The following is a 24,296-nucleotide window of genomic DNA, read 5'->3' as shown; positions in this document are numbered from 1 at the left end:
CACTAAACTTGCTACATTTTTCTCATAAGTGTGTCTTATTCATTCATTCATTCTTTCAAGATTCTAGGCGTTGTCTAGATAGTAGATAGTAGAAATAATGAGGCCCCTCCTTTAAAAGAGCCTAGAGTATAAGGTAAGAGACAGACATATAACCTAGTGATTGTAGAAGTAGTTGACAAATGCTGTAATATATCAAGGACAGGGAGTATTAGTGCCTTATACTCTCACTGTCATCCTCTGATCCTTGCCTATATTTTCTGCTTGAGATTATCTTGTCATCTCCCTGTCCTGCATGCCCTGCTAGGATAATTTTCCTTAACTTTTTAGCATTTTGCTCTCCAAATCAAAATAATTTCCTGTTGCTTCCAAACCAGTGAAAGTATAAACACTTAACTGACTTTCAGCACTCATTGTCTGTCTTCATCCTCCTCATTCCTCCATATTTTTGCCACATTATTCTCTAGTTTAACTTATACTTACCCTGTGGCCAATGTGTGCCCAGAACAAATAGATACAAATGGAAAGTATGGTAAGTACCACCAAGAAAAAACATATGGTGCTATGTGAATATATGCTGTGCCTCCATTATGGCTCATTCATCTCACATTCATTCCACAAATATTTATTGGGTACCTATGATATGATAGGCATGGGGCTAGCCTAGTCCCCTTACTGTTCACAACCGTATATGTCTTTCCATCTTTGTATTTCTATATTAATTGCCAAGAGTGATCCCTTACTTTATATGACTATAAAGTATAAAAAGTATACAAAACATATACTATATGTTTTTCTTACTTTTCACTGTGTCCCCAGAACTTAGGCACAGTACCTAGCACATTAGGTATTCAGTTAGTACTAAATAGCTGCATACACACAGGCACCACACATGTCCTCCTGGAAGCTCATTGAAATGTTCTGTATCTGAACTTCTAAATCACCTCCCATAAATATTAGCATCAAAAGCAATACCTTCAATTATCCATTAACAATTCCAGTTAGTTCATTCCAGTGCTCTCACTGGATTGCAAGTTCTTTGATTTTTGGTCCATAATATGCCTCAATCAAAGTAACCCAAAGTTGACCCTACAGGAAGTACATGTTCAAAACCTGAATGTTTTTTTCTTCATTAAAATGACCAATGGTTTTGGTATTATTTTAAAACATTGCCACAAAACCACCCCAATGGGATTCAGCAACTTATACCTGGAAGTTTAGTAAAAATTATAGCTTAGTAGTTAATTTTAATAAAAATTATAGCATAGTGTCTCTCTTTAGATATAGAGAGTCACCAGTTTGAAACCTAGATCTTTCACTCACTCCCTGTGACCTTGGGCAAGTTACTTTATCTAAATCTTTTAGTCCCAAGTTTCTCATTCCATAGTGAATAGTATGTTCTTCATAGAAATTCTGTAAGTAAGAAACGAAACAATGTGTGTAAAATACCGAGCTCAGTGTCCATGTAAGGTAAATGAGTCTGTTAATATAGATAATTTTATTTATGCTACTGTTGACATTATTGGAGACTCACTTTTCTTCCTAGCAATACCGTTTTGAAAGGAGGCTGAGCCGGGTGCCCAGGAAGGCTCAAGTGGTAGAGCACCTGCCTAGCAAGCATGAAACCCTGAGTTCAAACCCCAGTACCGCCAAAAACCTACCTTAAAAATGAATGACAGGAAAAAATAGTTTTTTGGGGGGGAGAGGGGGACCAGCAAGAGGGAATAGGGAAAAAGGAGAGGGGAAAGAAGGGATGAATTATGGTTGAAGTATTTTATACACATGTAAGAAAATAGAATAATGGAACCTGTTAAAATTATTTCTAAAAGGGGATAGGAGGGATGAGAAAAAAGAGTAATATAGAGGAGGGTGAAATTGATCAGAATACATTGTACGCATGTATGGAAATATCATAATGAAACCTCTTTCTACAACTAATTATATATTAAAATTATATATTATAATAAAAATGTTTTTAAAATGAAGCTGTTTGAGAGTGTTTTAGTGACTTGCTCAAATTTACAGAGCTAGTGAGAAACAGAACCAAAGCCCAAGCCTGGCCTCTGTGGGTATGGAACAAATTTTGTTCCTCTGTACACAGCCCTGGCTCTCAGGAAACACACTCAGTGGATCTCCATGAGGCCAAAGCAGTCAGTCTGTTTTAGTTAGAATGAAAGTAAATGCCTCAGAATGGTTGTTTTAGAGTCCTGGAGATTCAAGTAAACATTTATCAGTATACAAATTAGCTCAGGGACTCCAGCACTGTGTTGGCTGTGTCTTAGCAAGCAGAGTGAAGCGTAGGGAAACATTTTAGTTCTCATGAATATTGCATACTGTTTGGTTTAAAGCCACCAAGGGGATTAGGAATTAAATCCTAGACATGAGATTTCAGATGAGAAGATGGTTATCAGCAGAGTTCACATATCTCTATCCTTAGAGAGCTATCCTGGCTTCCCTTGTGACAACTTTTCAGTCAGAGGAGCTCTTGGCAGCTCTGGGGCACCTCAATTTTGTTCTGTTTTTTAAGCTGAGAATCTGTCTTCATATTCTGGCTCTTCCCTCTGTCAGAGATTGTCTATTAGTAAGACACAGCGAGTATTTCAAGGTTTGACACTGCCCTGGGGGTGACAGCCTGCATTAGGAGGGGGAAATGATGTGAACCAGAGACATTAGTGTTTTTTACAGTCAAACCCCCTTACCATTCAACTCAAGCTATCCTGATTTCCTCATTCCTCATTTTAGGACCCGATGCTACCTACTGCCACATGCTCAGCCTTGGGAGTTTCACTTTCTGTTACTCCTCTCTCTAAACTTGTTTCTGTTATTAAATCCCAAGAAGCTGGCACTAGGTTAAGCAAAGCTTGATTTCTGAAATAACTGAGACACTCTTGCCCAGTTAGCATTTTAATGTCCCTGGAATCTCAAACAAAGAGTTAAAAGAAATAAACCTTTTTATACCTATTTTTCTGGCTTAATGATCAATTAGAGAAGCTATGAACTTGACCATCTTTCTTTCTTTTTTTTTTTAGATTGACCACATGGTACAGGGCCATGCTGCCTTCCCTGAACTACAAGCCAAGGCCACAGCTAGGTAAGCTGCACTATCTGTTCCCATACATCCTTTCTGTCTCAACTGCATGGGTGGCATTCACTTTGGGCAATTGCATGATTTTCAGATCCCATGAACAATGAAAATGCCTGACAGTACTTAAGATAATCATCTAGATATATCAATTTTTAAAATGATCTAAGACAACCTAGAGACTCCCTCAAGAATATGCCCATAGAATATGGATGAGAAACTCTGACATAAACAAAGGTGCATGGAATTTGGAGTCAAAAGTTCTTGGGCTTACACTCTAGCTTTACTCCTTATGAGGTGTGTAACCTTACACACATTATTCGACCTCTTCAAGTCTATTTCATCATCTGTAAAACTAAGAATACCAACTTAAATGTAGTGGTTTCCAAGATATATTAAGTAAAGCTGAGTACAAAGGAAAGTTTATAACATGCTGCCTTGCATGTAAAAAGAAGGTAAGAAAGTATGTGTGTAATCTATTCATTTGTGCAATAAAAATATAGGAAAATGAACTCAGAAACTAATGAGATTGGTAACCTATAGAGGACAGGTAGGAATGGAATGAAAAGAATGTAGGAATGAGGGCAGGATTGATAGGCAGAGCAAAACTAAGCATTCTTTCTTCTATAACTACCTCTTAGAACCGTGGTTCTAAAATGATTAGAAGATGGGAGGGAAGGAAGGAAGTAAGAAAGCAAGAAGGAAGGGAGAGAGGAAGGAACCAGGATGTGTGTCTATGGTAGGGTGAGCAGAAAGAAATGTTAATATGAAAAAATGAACCTAGTGTATTATAAATGAATAGTATAACCACACTAAAAGGGATTGGGAAGAGAACCAACCTAAGTAACTTTGGGAAGGAATATTTTGACAATATCCTGAGTAGCTAAAAAGAGAAATATCTTGGGCATAAATATTGTACTTCTATTATTAAATTTGTTTGTCATAGAGCATGGGTTAGCCATTCTTTACTATATATTATATTTGAACAAATAAGTACATGGTGGCTAATGAGAGCTAGATTTCTCACAAATAGTGAAAGAGAAAGGTTAGAATGAACTCTATGGTACTAAATGGAAATCAGAAGTATCAGTATCAACCTATAGATAGATATCTATATAAATATATATATCTATAGATAGAAATATAGATAGAAATAGAAATACAGCCAGGTGCTGGTGGCTCACTCCTATAATCCTAGCTACTCAGGAGACAGAGATCAGGAGGACTATGGTTTGAAGCCAATGTGGGCAAATAGTTCGCAAGATCCTGTCTCAAAAATACCCATCACCAGAAGGGATGGTGGAGTGGCTCAAGGTGAAGGCCCTGAGTTCAAGCTCTAGTACCATACCAAGAAAGAAATACATATGACTATGTCTATTCATAGGTAAGTACTTACTTTATTACATTACCTCTATAAGCTGAGGTAGCCGAGAAGCAATGACAACATAGTATCAATTTGCACACCCAGCACCCATGATTTGGATTAAATATCTTTCTCCTGGTTACTCAATAAAGTAATCAGAACACTTTAGAAAGATGATTGATTCCCTGTTTGGGACTGAGGAAATACATGAACATTTTGGGGTGCCCAAAAGTAAGGAAATTCTTTAAAAAAAAAAAAAGGAATTGTCAAAGTACACAGGAGTCAGCTTTAAGAACCTCAGTAACCTAATAGGGGACAATTTGATCAACAGTATAAATAATATTATCTAGTAACTCCACAAATCCAAACTTATATAAGTAAATAACTAAAGAGATATATAAACAGGGAAGAAATGGCAGGTCTTCCTGTTCACTGTGTGAGGACAGTAGAATTACAATTGATAAATGTAGAAAAATAATGGAAATAGAAACTTATTATTAGGTTAACATCATAGTTGTTGCAGGGAAGAATCATCCATAACTATAAAAATTGGTTGGTAAAATTATGGTGGGAAGCAAGATATATGCATAATCCCAAAGGACCTCACCACAAGATACTTATTATGAAAGAAAAACTAGTCACTTTTACAGTGGAGAAATCTGGCAGACTCCTTCAGCCAGTGGTCATAGTTAATAACAACAGCAACAAGATATATTGATATCATGTACCTATTTTTATGATGCACTGAGGACACAGCATCATTTCTATGATGTTCTTGTTCAAAATACATAATCTTAATATAAACTTGAGATGTGAGACAAACCCGAATTGAAGGACAATCTACAAAATTGTTTTCCAATATACCTAAAAGATTATGAAACTTAAAACACTGAAGAGCTATCCCAGATTGAAAGAAACTAAAGAGATGCTACAACTAAAAACAACATATGATCGATTAGCTCCTGGACCAGATAAAGGACATTTTTTGGGAGAAACTGTCAAAATTCAGATGTTAAAGTTAGTTGACAGTATTTGTATTAATTTCTTAGATGATGAGTAAGAGAGAACTCTACTATTTTTACAATTTTTTCATAAATCTAAAAAGACTGAAAAATAGTAAATGAATGTCATAATAATTATGCCTAGCTGTTGGATTTTTTTTAAAGAAAAGTAAGATGTTTTATAACAGAAACAGAGCAACCTCATATAGGTAGTACATGACAAGAGGGCAAATTTCTAGGCAGGCAATCTACCACTTGAGCCACTCCATCAGTCCTGTGAGGTCAACTTGGCAGTTGATATCACAGACCTTGGAGACAAATTTCCTGGGTCTCAGCTGCACGTGTGACTAGCTGTGTGGCCCTAGGCAATTTTCTTAACTTTTTGTGCCTTCATACCTCACTGTAAAGGGAAACAACAATAGTAAACACCTTATATGATCAGAAAATTAAATGAGTTACAATAGTGGTAGGCACATAGTGATAATTAAGTGTCAAGCTATAACAGGTATTCAGGAAATTACAGTGTTAGCAATAGAAACGATCACTGTGGTGTAGTTACTTATATTAGATATTTCCATTCCACCAAGGAGCTTACATCCCAATAGGGGAGGCATACCTCCACAGAGCATAATACCGTATGTGCTGCACTAAAATATAGACATTATACTCTCAGGGTATACAAAGGGGGAACTAGTCCAGACATATGTCTAAGAAAAGTACCACAAGCTTTCCATTCCAAGAGTATCTAGTAACAATGCCTTGACCACTGAGAGGGCTTTTACCATGTAGCCAGCTGGCACTTTAGTTGGCTTGGAGATAGCATAACGTAGAGCAGGGATCCCTAACATCAAACCATCAGTGAACCTCTTGAAATTGTGCACCAGGTTATATTGATTACATACTTCTGCATGGGCTTTTGTGAAAAGAGGTCATAACGTTCATTAAATTCTTGAAATAATCCAACAGTCATACACCATTAATCCAAAAAAAAGAGCACTAGATTTAGAGTTCAGAGATCTGAACTCAAGCCCCAATGTGTATCATTTTTGGAAGGTATTGGAAAATATCAGCCTGAGATACCTCTGGGAAGTTAGTTTGAGTTTAGTGAGGTAGTGTATTTGACAAGTCTGTGTAAACTGAATTACAACAATGCTGGTGACAACTACTTCTTTTGCTACTGGTAATGATAAGGTAAAAGGAGGAAATTCAGTGGTGGTCACTCCAGAGTTAAGCAGCAGATGTCACTCTTCAAATCTGCCCACCTTCTTAGGGACAGTGGGGAGAAACAACAAAAACTGGACTGGAAATTAGAGATCTCGGTTCTTGTACCAGTTATGCCCCGAATGCCTCAATGATTCAATTTCTGCCCTTATAAAATCAATGTGATACTTCCTTGCTTAACTCTTTGCAGGTGTTGTAAGGATGGCAGCAGATCATGGGAATGTCAGTATGTTGATGCTCAACACAAGCTTAAGGATACTTAAATTTTGCAATGAAGCACAAATTGCTTATGGAACTTTCTTCTATCAATGAAACTCGTTCATTTCCGTAGTTTTTGTTGCAAATAGAAAAGAAGGAAGAATTCATGAGCTAGCACACAAACCCAGAGTCAACAGCATGTCTGGAAGCAGCAATTTATAGAATTTAGTCTTGGAATTAGAACTTCTCACATAACAGCGTATGCCATTCCTCCTATTTCCCGTACTTCTCCTCTTAGAGCTAAGTTTCTCCACAAAATTGCCTATACTCTTGATCTCTATTTCCTCACTTTCTTCTCCTTATTCTCCAACTCTAATTAAATTCTGTCATCATCAACCCCCTGAAACATTTGAAGGTAAGGTCACCAGTGACCTATGCTTGGCCAAATCCGTAGGGTATTTTTTGGACTGGTTCTTGACTTCTCGGCAACACGTGGCACCCATGATCACTCCTTCTTCCTAACTCTCTCTCTCCTTGGCCTTGTAGAATGTTGCTCCCTATTTCTTCCTGTGTCTCTGATTTCTCTTCCTTTTCAAGTTCATGGTCCCTTTTTTGACCATCAACATCAGTGTTCATCACAACAATGTTTCTTACCCTCTTTTTTTGTTTTTGCTGTCTCTTCCAAGGTTATCCTAACTATGCTCTTGACTTCATTTCTTTCTGTATTTGGATAACTTTCAAATTTTTATCTTCAGCTCAGAAATTTATTCAATGAGTATTACTTTTCTTCCACCTTCCTTCTATTGGCTTGCAAAGAAAAGGTGTCTATATCATACCAGACCTATGAATACAATATTCTAAGACCATAAGACCCATTATACTTTAGGTCTTAGATGAAATAGTCATAGCTGTTGTTAAAATAAAGTTGGCTGCTTGAAAGAGAGGACAAATCCCTTGGAATTAGGAGTTGTACACCTCTTTTCTATGACTGAGGACTTTCTGAAAACAGCAATACAGAACACCTCATCTCAGAGCTTAACATCAGCAAATCCTGTTTGAAACTGTGGAAACAAGTATTGATAAACAGTTTGAATGCTTTATCCTCTTGTTTGCCCTAATAGGCCCCCATCTCTGAATAAAATGTCTTATGGGCTTGTAAGTTAGGTAAACAATAACTAGATGTGCCCATACATGAAACTTGGTGCTTGAAGACGCTCTCTTTATTTGGGGCCAAATACCCAGATATTTCACTGCTCAGCCAGAGATTGTTTTACATTGATTGTAACTTCACCTTTTTTTATCTGTGACCTGATTCTTTTATAGAACCTGGAACAACAGTGTCTCAGAATGAAGTTCTGGTGACATGAGATCTTTGAGGAGATGTTGGCATGATTTGCAAGAGTTAGCTTCAAGGTTGGTGGCAGTCAAGGTTAACGTCCAGATCTTCTAACTATCTGATCTAATGTGGCAAGCATTTATGATGCAAGAGTGAACAAAACTTTAAAAGTCCCTGCTTCCATAGAAATTGTATATATTTACATATATATTCACACACATGCTTATAAATATAGTGTGGCTATATGTGTGTGCATATATGTATACACATAAACACACATGTACACACATATATTTGCATATATACACATTTATACACATGTGCATATATACACATACATATATACACTTATACACATATACACACATATATACACTTATACACACATATATACACACATATAGCCTCAAGTTGATAAATGTTCTAAGGAGAAGTAGAGACAAGTAAGGAGATGTAGAGCAAAAGCTGTAGGATGGAGATGGGAGCTATTGGAAGCCATCCTTGAGAAGGAGACACTTGAGTGGGACTTTGAATGAAGGCAAGGAACAAAGCATGATTCTATGTGGAGGGTCCCTCCAAACAGAAGGAACACCAAGACCCAAAGTCTTGAGTGAGCAGCAACTTGGCAGGCTCAGGGAACACTGTAAAGGCTGCTATGCCAAGACCAAAATGGGAGGGAATGGAATCAGAAGAGGCTAGAAGTTAGCCAGGGGCCAAACCATGTAGGTCATTGTAGATAACTGAAAGGACACTGGATTTTATTCAGGGTTTTATTTTATTTGGTTTTGGGTTGTTGGTATTGGAAATTGAACATATAGTCTCATACATGCTAAGCACATGCTCTGCTTGCCTGAGCTACATCCTAGCCCCAAGGTTTTAGGATTTTTTTTTTAATTTTGTTTGTTTTTGTGTAGTACTTGGGCTTGAAGTACTTTTGGGCCTTGTTCTTGCTAAGTACTCTCCCACTTGAACCACACCCTTATCCCTTTTTTACTTTAGTTATTTTTCAGTCAGGGTATTGTGCTTTTTTGCCTAGCCTGGCCTCAAACCATGATCTTTGTATTTCTGCCTCCTAAATAGCTAGGATTATAGGTATGATCTACCATACTAGGCCCCTTAGTTTTTCAGAGAGAGCCTCATGGTAATTTTGCCCAGGCCTGCCTCAGACCGTGATCCTCTTTGCCTCTCAAATAACTGGCATTACAGGTGTGCCCCACCATGCCTCAACCCCCAGGTTTTTCATTTTTGAGCAAAGGAGAAACAGGATCAGATTTAACTTTTAAAATGCTAGACCATTGATGGGAAGGTAGACACAGAGTGGAAGCTTAGGAAAATGGGGAAAGTCAGACCCCAGGATGTCTCTTGGCTGCTCTGGACTTGCTGGAGGTGGAAACTAGAAAAAAGCCAGTTTGTGTGGAATTTCTTTTGCAGAGGTCACTATAAGCAGTGGTCATCTCACAGTGAGTCTATCTGTTTCAGGTCCTTTAGAATTGTCTTCATTCTGCTGATTCATATTTTATCTCTCAACCCATCTTTCTTTTTAACCACTTTTCTTAGACTTTTCTTTTAGGCCTTTGAGGAAAACTCATTTTTTTTCAATCTGATTTGTTCCTCAAGCCTCTTTTGCACCTGTTATTCCCATGATCTACTGAGGATCAATTTCTTAAAATTCACTGATCCTCTGATATGCCAAATATCAGATACCATTTAAAAAGTCCACTATTGAGGGTGTTTGAAGATGCCAGGATCACCTGCAGTCTTCCTCTTATGAAGCTACAGGAAGAGAGATGAAATGGCTGCACTCAGCACAGGTAGTTGTGGGAGCATGGGCTCAGAAAAGGTCTCAAGTTGGTATCAAAGATGAATCTGGAGTAATGACTGACAGGGCAGGCAAAGAAGGCAAGGAAAAGGATTCTAGGCCAGGGGAAGCAGAGCAGGCAAATACTTAAAGCATAAAATATGTATTTGATGAGTTTGAAAAGTAGATTAGTGTGGTCAGAGCATGCATGGGGTGTGCAGAGGCCAGCAGGGGTAAGAATGGAGGAAGCACATGTAATACAGTGAAAGATAGGGAGAGCTAGCTAATGAAGAGCTTCTTGTACCTGGAAGGAAGTTTGTGTTTTGTTCTGAAGACAATCGGGAAGAGCTACTACAGAGTTTTATGCAGAGGGGGACTTACATTGTAAAACTCACATTGTAAAAAGAAGTACGTAAACCCTGTACTGCATTGGGTTAAGAAATAAGGAACTGGAGACTGACAGTGTGAACACTTCTTTCCCAAGACTTTCTCTTACTCCTAGGAAGGGTACAAATGACCTTTGTCATACCATATGTTCTGACTTTGGGTTGGCAATATGGTCATAATGCTTCTAGGCATCCTATGAATGCAGAGAATGAATTGATTTATAGAGAGGGTGAGCAGAGAAGAGATTCCGGGGACACTGTCTGCATTTAAGATTATAAACAACATAATAAGTCTGAAAAATATCTTAAGTCTATGATGACAAAGGAAAAGGAACTATTTGTTGATCACCTGTCATTTTATTGTGCTCAGGGCTCTGCCTTTAATCTTCCTAGCAGCCTATAAGGTACAGAATATTAGCTCCCACTGCATGAGAGTGAACTGTACGCAAGAGAGGTTTCTTGTACCTGCTCACACAACTGGTCCATGGTGAATTGACTTTATGATTGTTGAAACTGTATTTTCTTCATCATACCTCAGGGGACTTGGACAGCAAGAACTTCTCCCTCTGAGGCAGATTATATATGAGCCTGGAGTTCATGAGAGGGAGAGAGAACAATCCAGTTCATATCACAGTTCATATGCGATTCCCAAGTTGGAAGAGGGGAGACTGCCATTTGAGAAGGAATTGATAAAACATACAAAATGAAACAAAAAAGGCATCGTGCAAGGTTAAAATTATGTGAATAATGATGTGCATTAGTTATTTTAATGTCTTCCAAGTGCATTTTGTCTTGAAGATATACTCAGATAGCACACATGGTAAGTTATAATTGAAAAAACATGTAGAGGAATGGGTGCATTCAAAGAATAAACACACAGCTGCAAGGAGGTTAGGAGTCAAAGGGGTGAACATATGCCCCATCCCCTAGGGATCTCATTAGTGTATGAGTGGCCAAATATGTAGAGGCTAAATGAATCTCACTGTTTGCAAAGACCCACCGTAAATGAGACAATGACGAATCAATAGTAATTAGGCCTATAGGTTGTTATTGACCCAGATGTCTGAAACCAAATGCCCTACTCAGAGATTCCTTGAGAGGCAGGATGAAAAGATTTATAGACATGTACTTCTTTTTTTAAATTCCCTTTATTCGAAGAGTAGAGATGCTATTCTGAAGGAGACAGGGGCTAGAATTAGAGCAGATTCTTGGTATCTGAGTAGAAAGTATGTTCTTGAGGCATCTGTGGAGAATGTGGCTCCTTTGGACCAAAAGCAGGGAGAGCTGAGAGATAGAAGACTGTGATATGCTCATATTCTACCCCCTGGTGTTGCTCTGGTCCTACCTTTCATGGAGGTATTAGAAGCGCTTTTCCTAAAACCATAATAGAATATTCTAAAACAGGATTGGGGGGGGGAGCTTTGATAAATAATTTTTGACGTGAAGCACATGACTTTAGAATTGAAAAGTTTCATTTGAACTTGGTCTTGTTTCTCTACCTTCTTGAGTTTCCTCTCTGTAGAGGGTGTTAGTGATGCCTCCCTCTCCAGGCCATGATGGAAGGAAGGCCTGGGCATGCTCAAGGGATGGCAACTACTGGCCCTGCAGTTGCTCTTTTCCCAGTCATATCTTATCCTCCTAATGTGATCAAAACAGAAAACTTTATAGATAGCCATGAGGTGTGACAGCAAGAAGCAAAGAGACTACTAGTAGGTCAGGCTGCCTTTGCCTTTGCCCAGCACACATTACATACACACAGAGTCCCACATTTGCATACAGCAGATTTGCTTTTCTGCATTTTATATATTGACTTTCCATATAAAATTTTATTTAGTAAAAGAGTTCCACTGATAAATGGGAGAAAAGAGAACTGAATTTTAAAAAAAACACTCCTCTATTTTCTTCTACTTAGTTTAGAAAACTTGCAGGAACTTCCTGAATCCATGAAGACACTTTTGGCATCACAAAACTAGAACTAGAAACCACTGATTCTTACTTTTAAAGCATTTTTAAAATGCAAATCATAAATATCGTTAGTGATATCTTAGATATTAGCCTCCTTTGGACATTGACTTCCTATACCTTTTTCCTTCCATTAGTCAAGCTGTGTTTAAACCTTCAAACCTATAGTTTCAAAGACACCAGAGGTAACTAGCAGAGATGTCGACCCCTGATATCCACTTTCTTTGGGGGTCATTGGTAGCATCTTTAGAGAGGGCAAGGCTATTCAACTTTAATCTTTGTGCCTCACAATAAGATTTAACACAGGAAAAGACACTTGAGAGAGGCTAAGTCATGTTACCCAGTTTGGACAAGTATAACCAACATCTGAGCCTACCACTGTCTTGCCTCCCAAGTCCATTACCTTCTTTTGTATCCCTCTTACCCAAATGTGTGAAAAATGAGGAAGGTGACCAGATTCCCTCATTCTACACATAAAGAAACTAAGCTTAAAAAGGAGAAAAATCCTACACAATGTCATTTCTTGGGTCAAAGTTGGATGTCAAATCTCTTAGTGCCTGATCCTATCTGCATTCATGACGTTCACTCATTTCTCGTAGCAATTTCCTATATTGAATCCAGGAACGTGTATGTGTCTCCATTTGTCATCTCATCATTATTATTGCAATTAGGAAGACTGATTTTAATAAATCCTTTACATATGTACCATATTATAAGCTTACAGAATGCTATGTCTCACATACATAATCTTCTTTGATCTTCACAATAACCCTATGAGGTAAGTTGGACAAAATTGTGATATCTGTTTTTATAGATGACAAGAGGATGTTTCCAAAGGTTTGAATAACTTTCTCATGGTTACACACCTATAAGGAGTAAAGCCACTCCTAGATCTGGTCTTATGACTCCAAACCTTTCCAGTTTCCACTAGGAATGCCACCCTTTCTTGGTAGTACAGTGAGATCTGAGAGTACAGTAGAACTAGATTCATTACAGTAGTTTCTTTGCTAAGATGTTCAGGAACCAGTTTGCTTTCCTGGGTCTGATATGGAAGCACGAGTAGTTTCTTCCTATAGAACAATTGCTTCCTGACTCTATCCCCCCTTTTTAAAATAAAATCCACTTTTCTTCCAGATGCCAAAGTGTATATGCATATTTGAACAGTCACCTGGATCTGATTAAGAAGGCTCAGCCTGTGGGTTTCCTCACTGTTGATTTACATGTTTGGCCAGATTTCCATGGCAACCGGTCTCCCTTAGCAGATCTGACACTAAAGGGCATGGTAAGTAACAGCCAGTCCTTGCAAGAAGGTGAACACAGGCCAAAGTGCTACATAGTTTGGAAGAAGCAAAGTGAGGAGAAAGGAAAAGAAGAAAAATAAAACAAAACAGGCCAAAAGTACCCTGGCTTCTTGCAGATGTGTTGCTATTGTGAAGGCTGTTGCTGTTCCCCAGGATGATCTGCTGAAAGTTCTCATTGTTCCTGAGCCAACCCTGAGCACAATCAAAGCAGCACTTCCTATGTTCAGCTACTGTTGCTTCCTTGCCCCACGGTGTGGCTGAAAGCCGTGTCTGTGTAATTTCTACATGTATGTCGGTTTGTAAAGTCATGTTTTCCATCTCCATCTCCAGGCCACCTGGTACATCAGTGGTGACTGTTACCACCCATGGTCTTGCTGGTCATAGCTACATCTTGCCTAGGCTCTGAGTCAGGGCTGCTCAGAGTCTACAGTAATATTTTTTAAGATTTCAGATTGAACTTTGATAAGAATAAATGCAGTTAATACCTTATGTTGGAGAATCAAGTCATTTCTTGGTAACCTTTGAGGTCACTTCCAATGTGGAGATTCTGGGCTCTTCCGGAGAGTCTGGATGAACTTGATAGGTCAGCTCACAGAACATAGTAGAGGCCAGGCAGGATGAGGTGGCTAGGAGCAGGCTGGCCATTGAGAATCATATTTGAGGCTGAAGGAAGCAAATTAAAACTAGAGAAGTAGAGGTAAATTGTGGTTCCAAAGAGCCAGGTAAGAAGCCATGAATGCCAAACCCAAAAAGATGTCCAGAAGGTTAGAAGTAGAGTGTGTGGGAAGTTAGAATGGTGACCGCCAACAATGCAAGATTTATGCACAGAATGCAGCAGGACAGTGGCACAGACCTACTGGCTTTAGGAACTTTAGACTCCAAATATAATTGTTTTGTTGTTTGTTATATTAAGATTGTTTTAAATATTTTTGTGATACCAACAGGAAGATCTAAACTTTATTACCTACTTCACATAATCAACTTCTACCGATGAAAGAGATTCATGAAAAGACAAGAAAAAAAGGAAATAGCAAAAGTAATCTTTGTGTGGAGTCAATGAAGCATGCCTACAAGATGAGTAACAAGCTGAGTCTCTTTATCTGGCTTATGGAGACAGAAAAGAAATGTCAATAGAGGACCATGTGTCATGAGGCTCACCTATAATCCTTATTTTCAGATAACTAACTCTGTGTGCAGAGGATAGGTGAAGAACACATTTTATATGGGTACATAAGTTAAGACACATAAAGTGTAAAAGAAGTTAAGAAGCTTGACCAGCTCTTAAGATAACCCCAAAACAAAGCAGAGTTATATAGTAAAATGATCATGGATCTGGAGTGTCTTGGTGTCCTTCCCTTGCCAACATCTGCCATATCCAGCCTTAACACCAGCACTTCTGGGACTGACTCTCCTAGTGACTTTTGTCTGTTTCTTAAAACCAATCCTGATACTCAAGAGACCTAAGAATTTCCATCATAAGGATATTCTAACAAAGTTGACCCAGATGCACAATGTGCTTCCAAAGGAGTCAATGCAGTGTACTAAGGAATGCTTGTCTCATTAGAATAAGTTGTACTCACCAAAAGGGACATTGGGACATAGGCCAATTACATCTAAAAACCCTGATTATTTACTTTTTTAAAGTTTTACTGTTTTATAAAGATGTCTCATAAGTCACTTTATGTTTCTTAATTGTGATTCCCCTTTGTAACTGGTTCAGCTCACAGTGCTGCAACTATTATTACCTGAGGTTGCATCACAACTAGAAGTAGGACATTTCTTTGCTCTAAATCTCTTTCCTTCAGTCCAATTTTTAATAATATAGAAATAATCCCCCTTAAATTCTTCTGGAATCATGTTATATTCTTTTTCAGACTCTACAATGTCATTTCAAACTATATGCTAGAACCTACAGTGCTATTGTATGTTACATCTTTTGGCCAGTCCCTTCTCCAGCATTTATGCAGCATATGTTTATTAGGTACCTAGTATGTGCCAAACACTGCTGCTGATATGGTAAGGTACAACAGTCCTACATTCACAGAGCAGCTTTAAAGGAGTGGGGAGAGAGTGTTGATAGCAAGTAGAATCCTCAGGATACTCCTAGTGGGACAAGACCCTAGAGAGTTCCTTCTTTGGGCTCCTGAATCATTTCTCTGGGCACATAGTAAGTGCTGAATATGTACTTAATGATAATTTATGGGCAACATAGAGCTAATAAAGAGGTGATTCATCACTGTAGAAAAATAAACATGTGAACAGTGTACTAATACCAAGTGGATTAGATGGTTTCTCGCTCTTCCTATATATATGATAAGTATTTAGGACTAATATTAATGTCTAATTGACTTAAGATAAGCTCCCATTTTTATCCTACTCAGGAATATGTTTGCCCATTAAACAAATCCAGGTCCTGTTACAGTAGAGGAGGGACATTAGCGTTACTATACAGAATGCCACCCCTCGAGACTCGAGACTATGTCTTTGGGAGGCAGCTGGGATCAAGCTTCAAGTATGCGTCATTGCCCAGGCTCCCTCAATGCATGGAAGATGACTGTACAGCCAGACTTAGTGATCAGGAAGGGCTTTACACAGGAAGCATCATTGACTCGTAAGTGAAGGAGGAAGAGGATTTGGGGCCAAGGAAATCACAATACATGCAGTGTTCTAGAGAGGAGACATGTGCATGGCATATGAATGTTCTCCATCCTCCCATTTCACCAGCATCCATGATTTGGCTCCTTGTTTCTTTGTCTAACCATGATTCATTGCATTTTGCATTTTTTTTCTTGCCAAGAGGAGAAAATGTTTTCCCAGAGAACCTCTGGACTCCATCTGCTTCAGCAGCAGCATCCTCTCCCTGTTCTCCTCTCTGCCCTCTGCTGACTCTCATCTTACCTTTGCTAACTATCTGTCCACTCAATAACACCTACTATGTGCAGACTTATGCTCAGCCCAGAGAATAGAAAGAAAGAAAAGCATCTGGTCCAAGTTCACATAAAAATGGGGAAGGTCATTATTGTCCGTGCATGAATGTGTGTGCATGTGAACATCATCATTATACAGTGTGATCCTAAGATTATACACATCTGTGCAAGATGCAGGAGGTGCTCAGCCAATGCCTTGCTTTGGATTTTAAGGGTGTCTGTCTAGCAAACCCTGGCACAGCCTGTCTCTACTTCACTCAAAAATACCTGTGAGATGCAAAAAGACATAAACTCATAAGGCTTTGAAAATTAGGATGATAAAAATGTTCCAGAATCTGAGAGACGAATGTAACTTGCTTGATAAAAGTAATATCAGACATATGAACAAAGCACCTATTCCAGTGAAAAACTCTCACCTTTCCAGCTCTCCTCCCTGGCTGGAAACACACAATCCTTTCAAGTGTAAATATAGAGCAGAGCGGCCATCCCCTACTCTTCTGTTGCTGCTTGGCTTTTATTGTTTTGTTTTGATTTGGGTTTTGGAAGCAGCCAGTGACTTTAATTTTCTGTCTTCCCTGCTCTCAGCCCAAGAAGCCAGCTGGGTAGGCAGTGTGGGTCTGGACACACAGCGAGGGCTGGCATGCAGAGCCTTCTCAGTAAAACCTCCATGTCTGCTTCTGGGGAAGACACAGAAGTGCTTTGAAAGCTCTGAATTTGGAGAAAGAGTTTGTCCAGTATATGTGCCAGGCAGCAGGGATCTACTTCAGTCCTCCAAAGCTACACAAATAAAAAACACTACACTCTGCTAAATGTTATTTAGCTATAAATATGAAGAGGCAAATTCGAGCACACAGTGAGTGGAGCAGAGAGTAAATTCGTGCCATGTGTCAAGAAATATTCCCACAAAGTGAGTCTCACAGGGAAAATATTGCATGCAAAGAAAAATAAAGGCCATTTTGAATACTTAGTGAAAACCCTCTTAAAAATATTTACTATTAAATCCAAAAAAAAAAAAAAGAGAACTCTTTGGCATACACAAAAGGATTTTTTTGTAAGGCAAATGTCTATGAAATAGGGCAGGCACTAAAATTCCAATAACAGAATCAAAATTTGCATTAAAAGCAATAAAGACTGTGATTCCCACTGAAGAAAATAAAATCAGAGCTGTCATAAGACATCGCCTGTATTTTAAACTTACTCTATTAGGAAAACAGAATCTGTGGCATTTTTGTGGTGGTAGGGTTTGAACTAAGGGCCTTAACCTTGCTAGGCAAGCTCTCTACCACTTTAGCTATACTCCCAGTCCATTTGCTTCAGTTATTTTTCACATAGGGTCTTGCACTTTTTGTTCTGGCTGGCATCAGACCCTGATCCCCTTACCTATGCCTCCCACGTAGCTTGAATTATAGACACGTACTACCATACTCAGTTTGTTCTTTGAGATAGGGTTTCACTAGTTTTTTGTCTGTGTTGCCTTGAACCACAATCCTCCTATCTCTGCCTCCGATGTAGCTGAGATTACAAGCATGAGCCTCCTCTCCCAGCGAATTATTTTTTTAATCTCAATAGTACCTAAATTGGACGCTGGTACCAAATGATTGCCTTATGGTCAAGGAGATATTACATTTTTTGTTTGCCAAGTGAGGGAGAAAGTGGTCTGCCCAAGGTTACAATGCCAGAAATTTGTAGAGCTTTAACTGAAATATCAACTCTGATTTTAGGATGTATAGCTCCATGAGGCTGCCTTAATGCATTGCTCTGGCCTTGGAAAAATGCACCAAGGACTTATAAAAAAAGGAGTCACAGCACACACATCACTGTGGTAGTATGGGACCATAGTCCTTGGTCTGGTCCTTGCTCCCTGTTCTTGTCACCATGAACATTGTCACTCACTCTCCCATTTCTTCCCTAACTCTAGTCTTATTTAAGTTCTATCTATGCCTCTTCTTACTACTGGTTCTAGTTTCCTTCACAGCCTCATTGCTCAGGTTGGTAAAGCAGTTACCACTCCAGGTTTAACATGGCTCTAAAGTCTTCCACTTAAGGCGCCTGTGCTTATGAGTAGCAACAGGACATGACCCGGGCATCTTCCTCATATGCTAGAGAGCATCATTTTCTTTTCCTTTTGGTGATAGTAGTCTCTCTACCTGTGACTAGCTATTCATTTTTCCTTTGGTGATACTGTGTCAACCTGCGGCACTGAGCTAAAACCAGTTGGTGGAGGTTTGGGGTGGGCAACTAAATAGTGTGCCTGGAGGAAGTAGATACTTGCATAAATATTTCTCCTTTTGAGAATAAGGCATAGAATAATGAGGGCTGCACTTATATCCTCTGAAAGCAACAGAAGCTTAGGTAGTAACAATCAACATCAAAACATTTAACACTAGTGACTCTACATGCTTTAAAAACAAGACAAAAGAAAGGCTTACTTTAGGGCTGGTGGAGTGGCTCAAGTGGTAGAGCATGTCCCTAGCAAGTGTGAGGCCCTGAGTTCAAACCCTAGTACCACCAAAAAAACCAAAATGCTTACTTTAAACTGAAGAGGACTGGAGTCCAGCTACTTGGGATCATGGTCTCAGGCAAAAGTGAGACCCTATCTGAAAAGTAACTAAAGCAAAAAGGTCTGAGGGTGTGGCTCAAGTGGTAGAGCACATGCCAATAAATACAAGACCTTGATACCACCTAAAATAAATAAGAAGTGACATGGTCACATATAAAGTCAGATAAAGCTAAATACCATCAGGAATGATTACGTTTTGGAGGTGTTGTGTGTGCACACGCACGTTTGTGTGTGTGCGTGTTGTGTGTGTGATGGTCTTTTGAGTGGTTGGTTGGATTTTTTTTACCATTATGAGGAAGTAGCAAACTCAGTTTTATTTGTGTGTGTGTGTGTGTGTGTGTGGTTTTTGTTTTGTTCTTTTGGTTTTATTGGATTTTTTTTTTCTTTCATTTTTTGAGACAGTCTCACTATGTAGCCCAGGCTGGCCTCAAACTCATTATTCTCCTGAGTGCTGGAATTATAGGCATGTAGCACCATGCCCTGCCAAGAGCTCCGGTGTTGAAATTGGACTTATATTTGAATCTTCACTTGAAAATGTACCAGTGTGTGCATTTGCAGGTTAGCTGTATGAGATCAGTCTGTCACCAGTAAAGTAGGAAGAGCCCGGGCTTCTTTGCAGTGTCATTGTCAAGTGGGAAGTGGTGGTCCAGTGATAGGCACACAGTAGGCAGACAATAACAAATGAGCTTGAATCTATAGCTCCAGCTTGCTGGCCCTACATGCATGTTTACAAGATGCCACAGCATTCCAAGTGTGGTCATTGGACCTTGAGCAGCCAGTTGATGATCCCCACCTTCATTCCAGAATGGACCAGATGCACCAGCCTTTGAGGTCACTGGCCACAAAACCAACTAGAGCAGCTGAATGGTCCTTGGTCCATCACAAGACGTGTTTCCCATAGGTCTGGACATTGATGTTCTCTGTGCCTAGGTCCCTGGCCTCCAGTTTTCTCACAAACACAAGAGGAAACTCAAATCTGATGGACCTTACAAAACAGCTAGTGTCATGGTGACTTTGAAAGTGTCCTTTCCTCCTTGTATGTGACCAGTTTATAGTCACAGATTAGTATTGGCTTCTTTGTTTTGGTGGTGGTAGTTTTTTGTGTTGGGGGGATTTACTTGTCTTAATTCTTTTCCTAAAATGCATTCAAAGAAGTAAATAGCCTTGAAGATACACCATATTCACCACTAGTTAAACCACATTTTCTCTGCTTCATTTTTAAAGTATTGCACTACCCAGAATAGGAAGTTATTTTCTGGTGCTCTAAAGAGCTGTGATTTCTAACACCAGGCCATACACAGCTCCAACTGCTAGAGATGTTGGGTGCTGCTCCAGCTGCTCTTCAAAAGGTCAGGAAAGAAACATTACAGGATCTTAGCCAGTACCCAGGGAACTAAATCCCAGCTAGAGATGGTGTTGCTAAACAGTCAGGCAAGAGCAGGGGAGAGGCCAGAGATTGTGGCCTGTGTCTTCTTCTCACAGAAAATGGATTTGATAGAGCTAGAGGCTCATGAACTAATTGAAGCAACTTTTGAGTGATATATTTGTAAGTCTTGGAAACAAGTGGACTCTTTGACATGAGTTTGCTGTTTTTATTGTTATTTAATATTGTTTTACACAGCCATTTTTTACATATTGTTTTTGCCTATGAAAAAATCAAATTCCATGACAAAGATGACTTATCCTCAGCATCATGTAACTGGTGTTCTGATAATATGATTGTATTGAGATCATTAATTTATTGTGATTTATGGTAGGGTCAGTTTTTTAAGGGACCTGATGTATGAGGCAGTATGGTATTTTACATGTATCAAACAACACTGAGATACTGTTAGCACCCTATTTAAAAGAAGAGAGAAACTGAGGCTTAAAGAGTTTAAGTAATTTTCCCAGAGGAAAAAACAGTAGAATTGGGATTAGAGTCCAGTCTGTTCAAGCTTGGGTCACTGACATTCTTTAGGGAAAAGTAAGCTAAAAAACTAGGTCTTTTTTTTTTTTACTCCTTCTGCTGTGTTTTCAATATATCAGCCATGTTTCTTCCTCATTTTAGTGGCTTTTTAAATTGTATCACAGAGTCATACTTTTCTCTCTTGGTGCTATCTACCTTTTCTATATACACCAAACAACAGGTAAACCCAGGGGTAGACTATGAATGGTCTGGAGTGCTCCCCAAGGCAGTGTGGCATGACAGAAGACTGAGGGGAATCAGATGGAATCCACTGGACAGGTATAAGAGATGAACAATGGGAAGGAACAAAGGTCAAGGGACCAAGGGTGAGATCAAGTTGCTTTGCAAAGTAAAGACAAGGTTAGACAACAGCAGTGGGAGCCAGAACAGTTTACAGAATAGCCGTGGGATACTGGTACACATGTTCTTCAAAATAGCTTAGACTTAGAGGCTCAGAAGGAGGGCAAACCCCAGTGTGAAGTGCCCAGTACACTGGATAAATAGCAAATGAACAATGATGTTGTGTAGAATTCACAGTAGAATAAGGTCATGAGGAGAATGGCAGCCCATATCTACTTCTAGTATGTATATCAGTTGTCTATTACTGCTATAATAAATCACCACAGATTTAGAAGGTTATATTTGTCTCACAGTTCTATAGTCAGAAATCCCAATTGGCTCTCCTGGATTTTGTGCTCCATTTTTCACAAGGCACAAATCACAATTCCTACTAGAAGGTTCTCAGGAAAATCTGCTTTCAAACTCATTCAAGTTGTTGGCCAATTTCAGTTCCAGAATTGTAGGGCTAGGGCCCTGTTTCCTTGCTGATTGGCAGCCAGGGTTCCTTCTCAGCTTCTAGAGTCTTCCTGACCTTCCAGGGCCCATCACTCCCTGCCTCTATCTTAAGCTAGCAATGCTGGTTCAAGTCCTCATGCTTGAACCTCTCTGATTTCCATTTCTACCTCAGCTCTCCTGCCTTCCTTTTCTGCTTTTAACAGCATAACTGAATAATCTAGGATAATCTTGGTTTTTAAGGGCAATTGGCTAGTCACTAATTCTGTCTGCTAACTCCCAATACAATTGTGCCTAGATTAGTGCTTGAGTAGCCAGGGGACAGGAATCTTGAAGACATCTTTAGAATTCTGCCTCCCACATTGTGGTAGCACATTCATCTGCATTTCCCAAGTCTGAGTGAGTTTTAGGCAATGCCAACCCTTGGCCTAGACTCCCTACACACTGAATCCTCTTAAATATTGTTGGGGAGATTTGTTTTCCTTTCTCTTCCAGGGCTGTTGACTGTCTCCAACTCATCCTTCAGTCTCCCTCATCCCTCCAGAGGTTTTCTATAAATCTTTCTCTGATCTTCCAGGTTGCCCCCAATAGCTCTGCCTTCATTATTAACTTTGCAAACAGAGCATTTTTGGCACTCCATTGTGTTCTGAAATGCTTTCAGCTAATTCCCCTGAGCCTTGAATACCCTCATCAAGATATGATGACCATGGAAAAATCTCAGAACTGAGAATCCTATTTTCTTGCCCTCTGTAATATTTAGAGATCCCCCCCTTGAGAAATTATTCCTTGACCCCCTTTTTTTTTCCTTACTAACATATACAGTAACTTCAATTCCTTTAGCGACTAGGAAGGAAAAAAATTTACCTAAATTAATATATTGAATATCCCTTATCTCTGAAATGCTTGGGACCAGAAGTGTTTTGAATTTCAGGATTTATTTTTTGGGGATATTGGAATATTTAAATTTATATAGAGATACATATCATATGATACCTTGGGCATGATATCCAAGTTTGAATCTGAAATTCACTTGTGTTTCACAAACACCTTATATACATTGCCTGAAGGTAATTTTTTACAACATTTATAATAACTTTGTGCATCAAACTGTTTCATGGTACGGTATTTTCCACTTGTGGCTTAATGTCTAAGCACAAAAAAATTTCAGATTTTAGAGCATTTCAGATTCCAGATTAGGGATAGTCTATTTATAATATGTTTATCAATTGTAGCTATTTTAGGACTTACAATTCATAATACCAAGATTTAGGGCATTCATCCACACAGTTTAGTGCTTTAGGTTCTTGCTAAAATGCAAATTGCTGGGTCCACACCAAAGGCTTAGTCAATCTGGAGTAGGACCCCAGGAAGTCTGCCATCAACTTGAATGCCAGAAAAGTGCTGAGATGTACCCAAGTTCAGATTGCTACCATGTGACAGCAAGATTACAACTGAAGTTCATGGTGAAAGTTATCATCTGTCTTTACTGTGTGTGTGTGTGTGTGTGTGTGCTTAGGGATTGAACTCAGGGTCTCACACTTGCTGGATAAGTACTCTACCACTTGAGCCATGCCCAGGCCCCAGTTCATTTGCTCTTAGTTCATTTTTCAGATAGGGCCTAGCATTTCTGCCTGGGGTGGCTTTGGACTGCATTCCTTCTATGTCTGCCTCCAAAGAAGCTGGAATTGCAGGCATGCATCATTATACCTAACTACTGTCTTTACATTTTATGGAGCAAGTGGATGTGTGTAGGTTGATCAGGATTAAGGCTTTTCCAAAGACTCCTTGTAAATGCATACTCTACTGTCTGTCCCTGGGCACACTCCTAGATGTCTCTGTACTTTCAGGATTATGTTCTCAATGCTGATTATCAACATACTTTCTGACCTGGCTTCTCCATCCACACTGTGCAAACTCTAGTCTGTAGTGCTCCTCATTCACATCCTGGTGGTACCATAACATGTTGGTGATATTGGGGTTTGAACTCACGACCTCAAACTTGCTAGACAGGAGCTCTACCACTTGAGTCACACATCTAGCTACCATAGTCATGTTGATGATGCTTTATTGCTGTATCCCAATTAATAAATGAATTGAACCCTTAGTGTGACTCTAGAGACAGACAGTGGACATTTATTAAGAAAAAAGGAAACAAAATGAACACTTAGAAGTGCCACTTGTTTGTACATTGTTGGCACTATAAGAACTAGAGTAGTGTCTATCTCTTGTAGACTTAGTACAGCCTACTGAAAAAGTAAGGCGCTTTGCAAATGAGATCTCATTTATTCCTCTCGAAAATGAATTGTGGTATTATACCCCTATTTTTTCAGGTGAAAAAAAATGGAAGTTCGGATTATAAAACTCACTGCCATGAAGTCAGTTAGAGGGAATGTTAAAATTTAAACCCATATCCTACTCCAAACT

At 39.2% G+C, this 24,296-nt stretch overlaps 1 protein-coding gene across 8 annotated transcripts in view; it reads left to right on the top strand.

The window, feature by feature from the left end:
- The window catches only part of Fggy (FGGY carbohydrate kinase domain containing), a 397,186-nt gene that overhangs the window by 275,226 nt on the left and 97,664 nt on the right, over window positions 1-24,296 (top strand). For 7 of the 8 annotated variants that reach the window (XM_074079968.1, XM_074079973.1, XM_074079974.1 and 4 more), the window contains 2 exons: window positions 3,027-3,088; window positions 13,479-13,626. In XM_074079968.1, coding sequence (XP_073936069.1) covers window positions 3,027-3,088; window positions 13,479-13,626 — 210 coding nt within the window. Of the gene's footprint in view, window positions 1-3,026; window positions 3,089-8,185; window positions 8,229-13,478; window positions 13,627-24,296 lie in introns of those variants that run through there. The other variant, XM_074079975.1, reaches the window with a different exon arrangement.

This window comes from Castor canadensis, chromosome 7, assembly GCF_047511655.1.
Source record: "Castor canadensis chromosome 7, mCasCan1.hap1v2, whole genome shotgun sequence".
Taxonomy (NCBI): domain Eukaryota; kingdom Metazoa; phylum Chordata; class Mammalia; order Rodentia; family Castoridae; genus Castor; species Castor canadensis.
The sequence above is the reverse complement of the archived record's forward strand: the minus strand, read 5'-3'. Positions and strand labels throughout refer to the sequence as shown.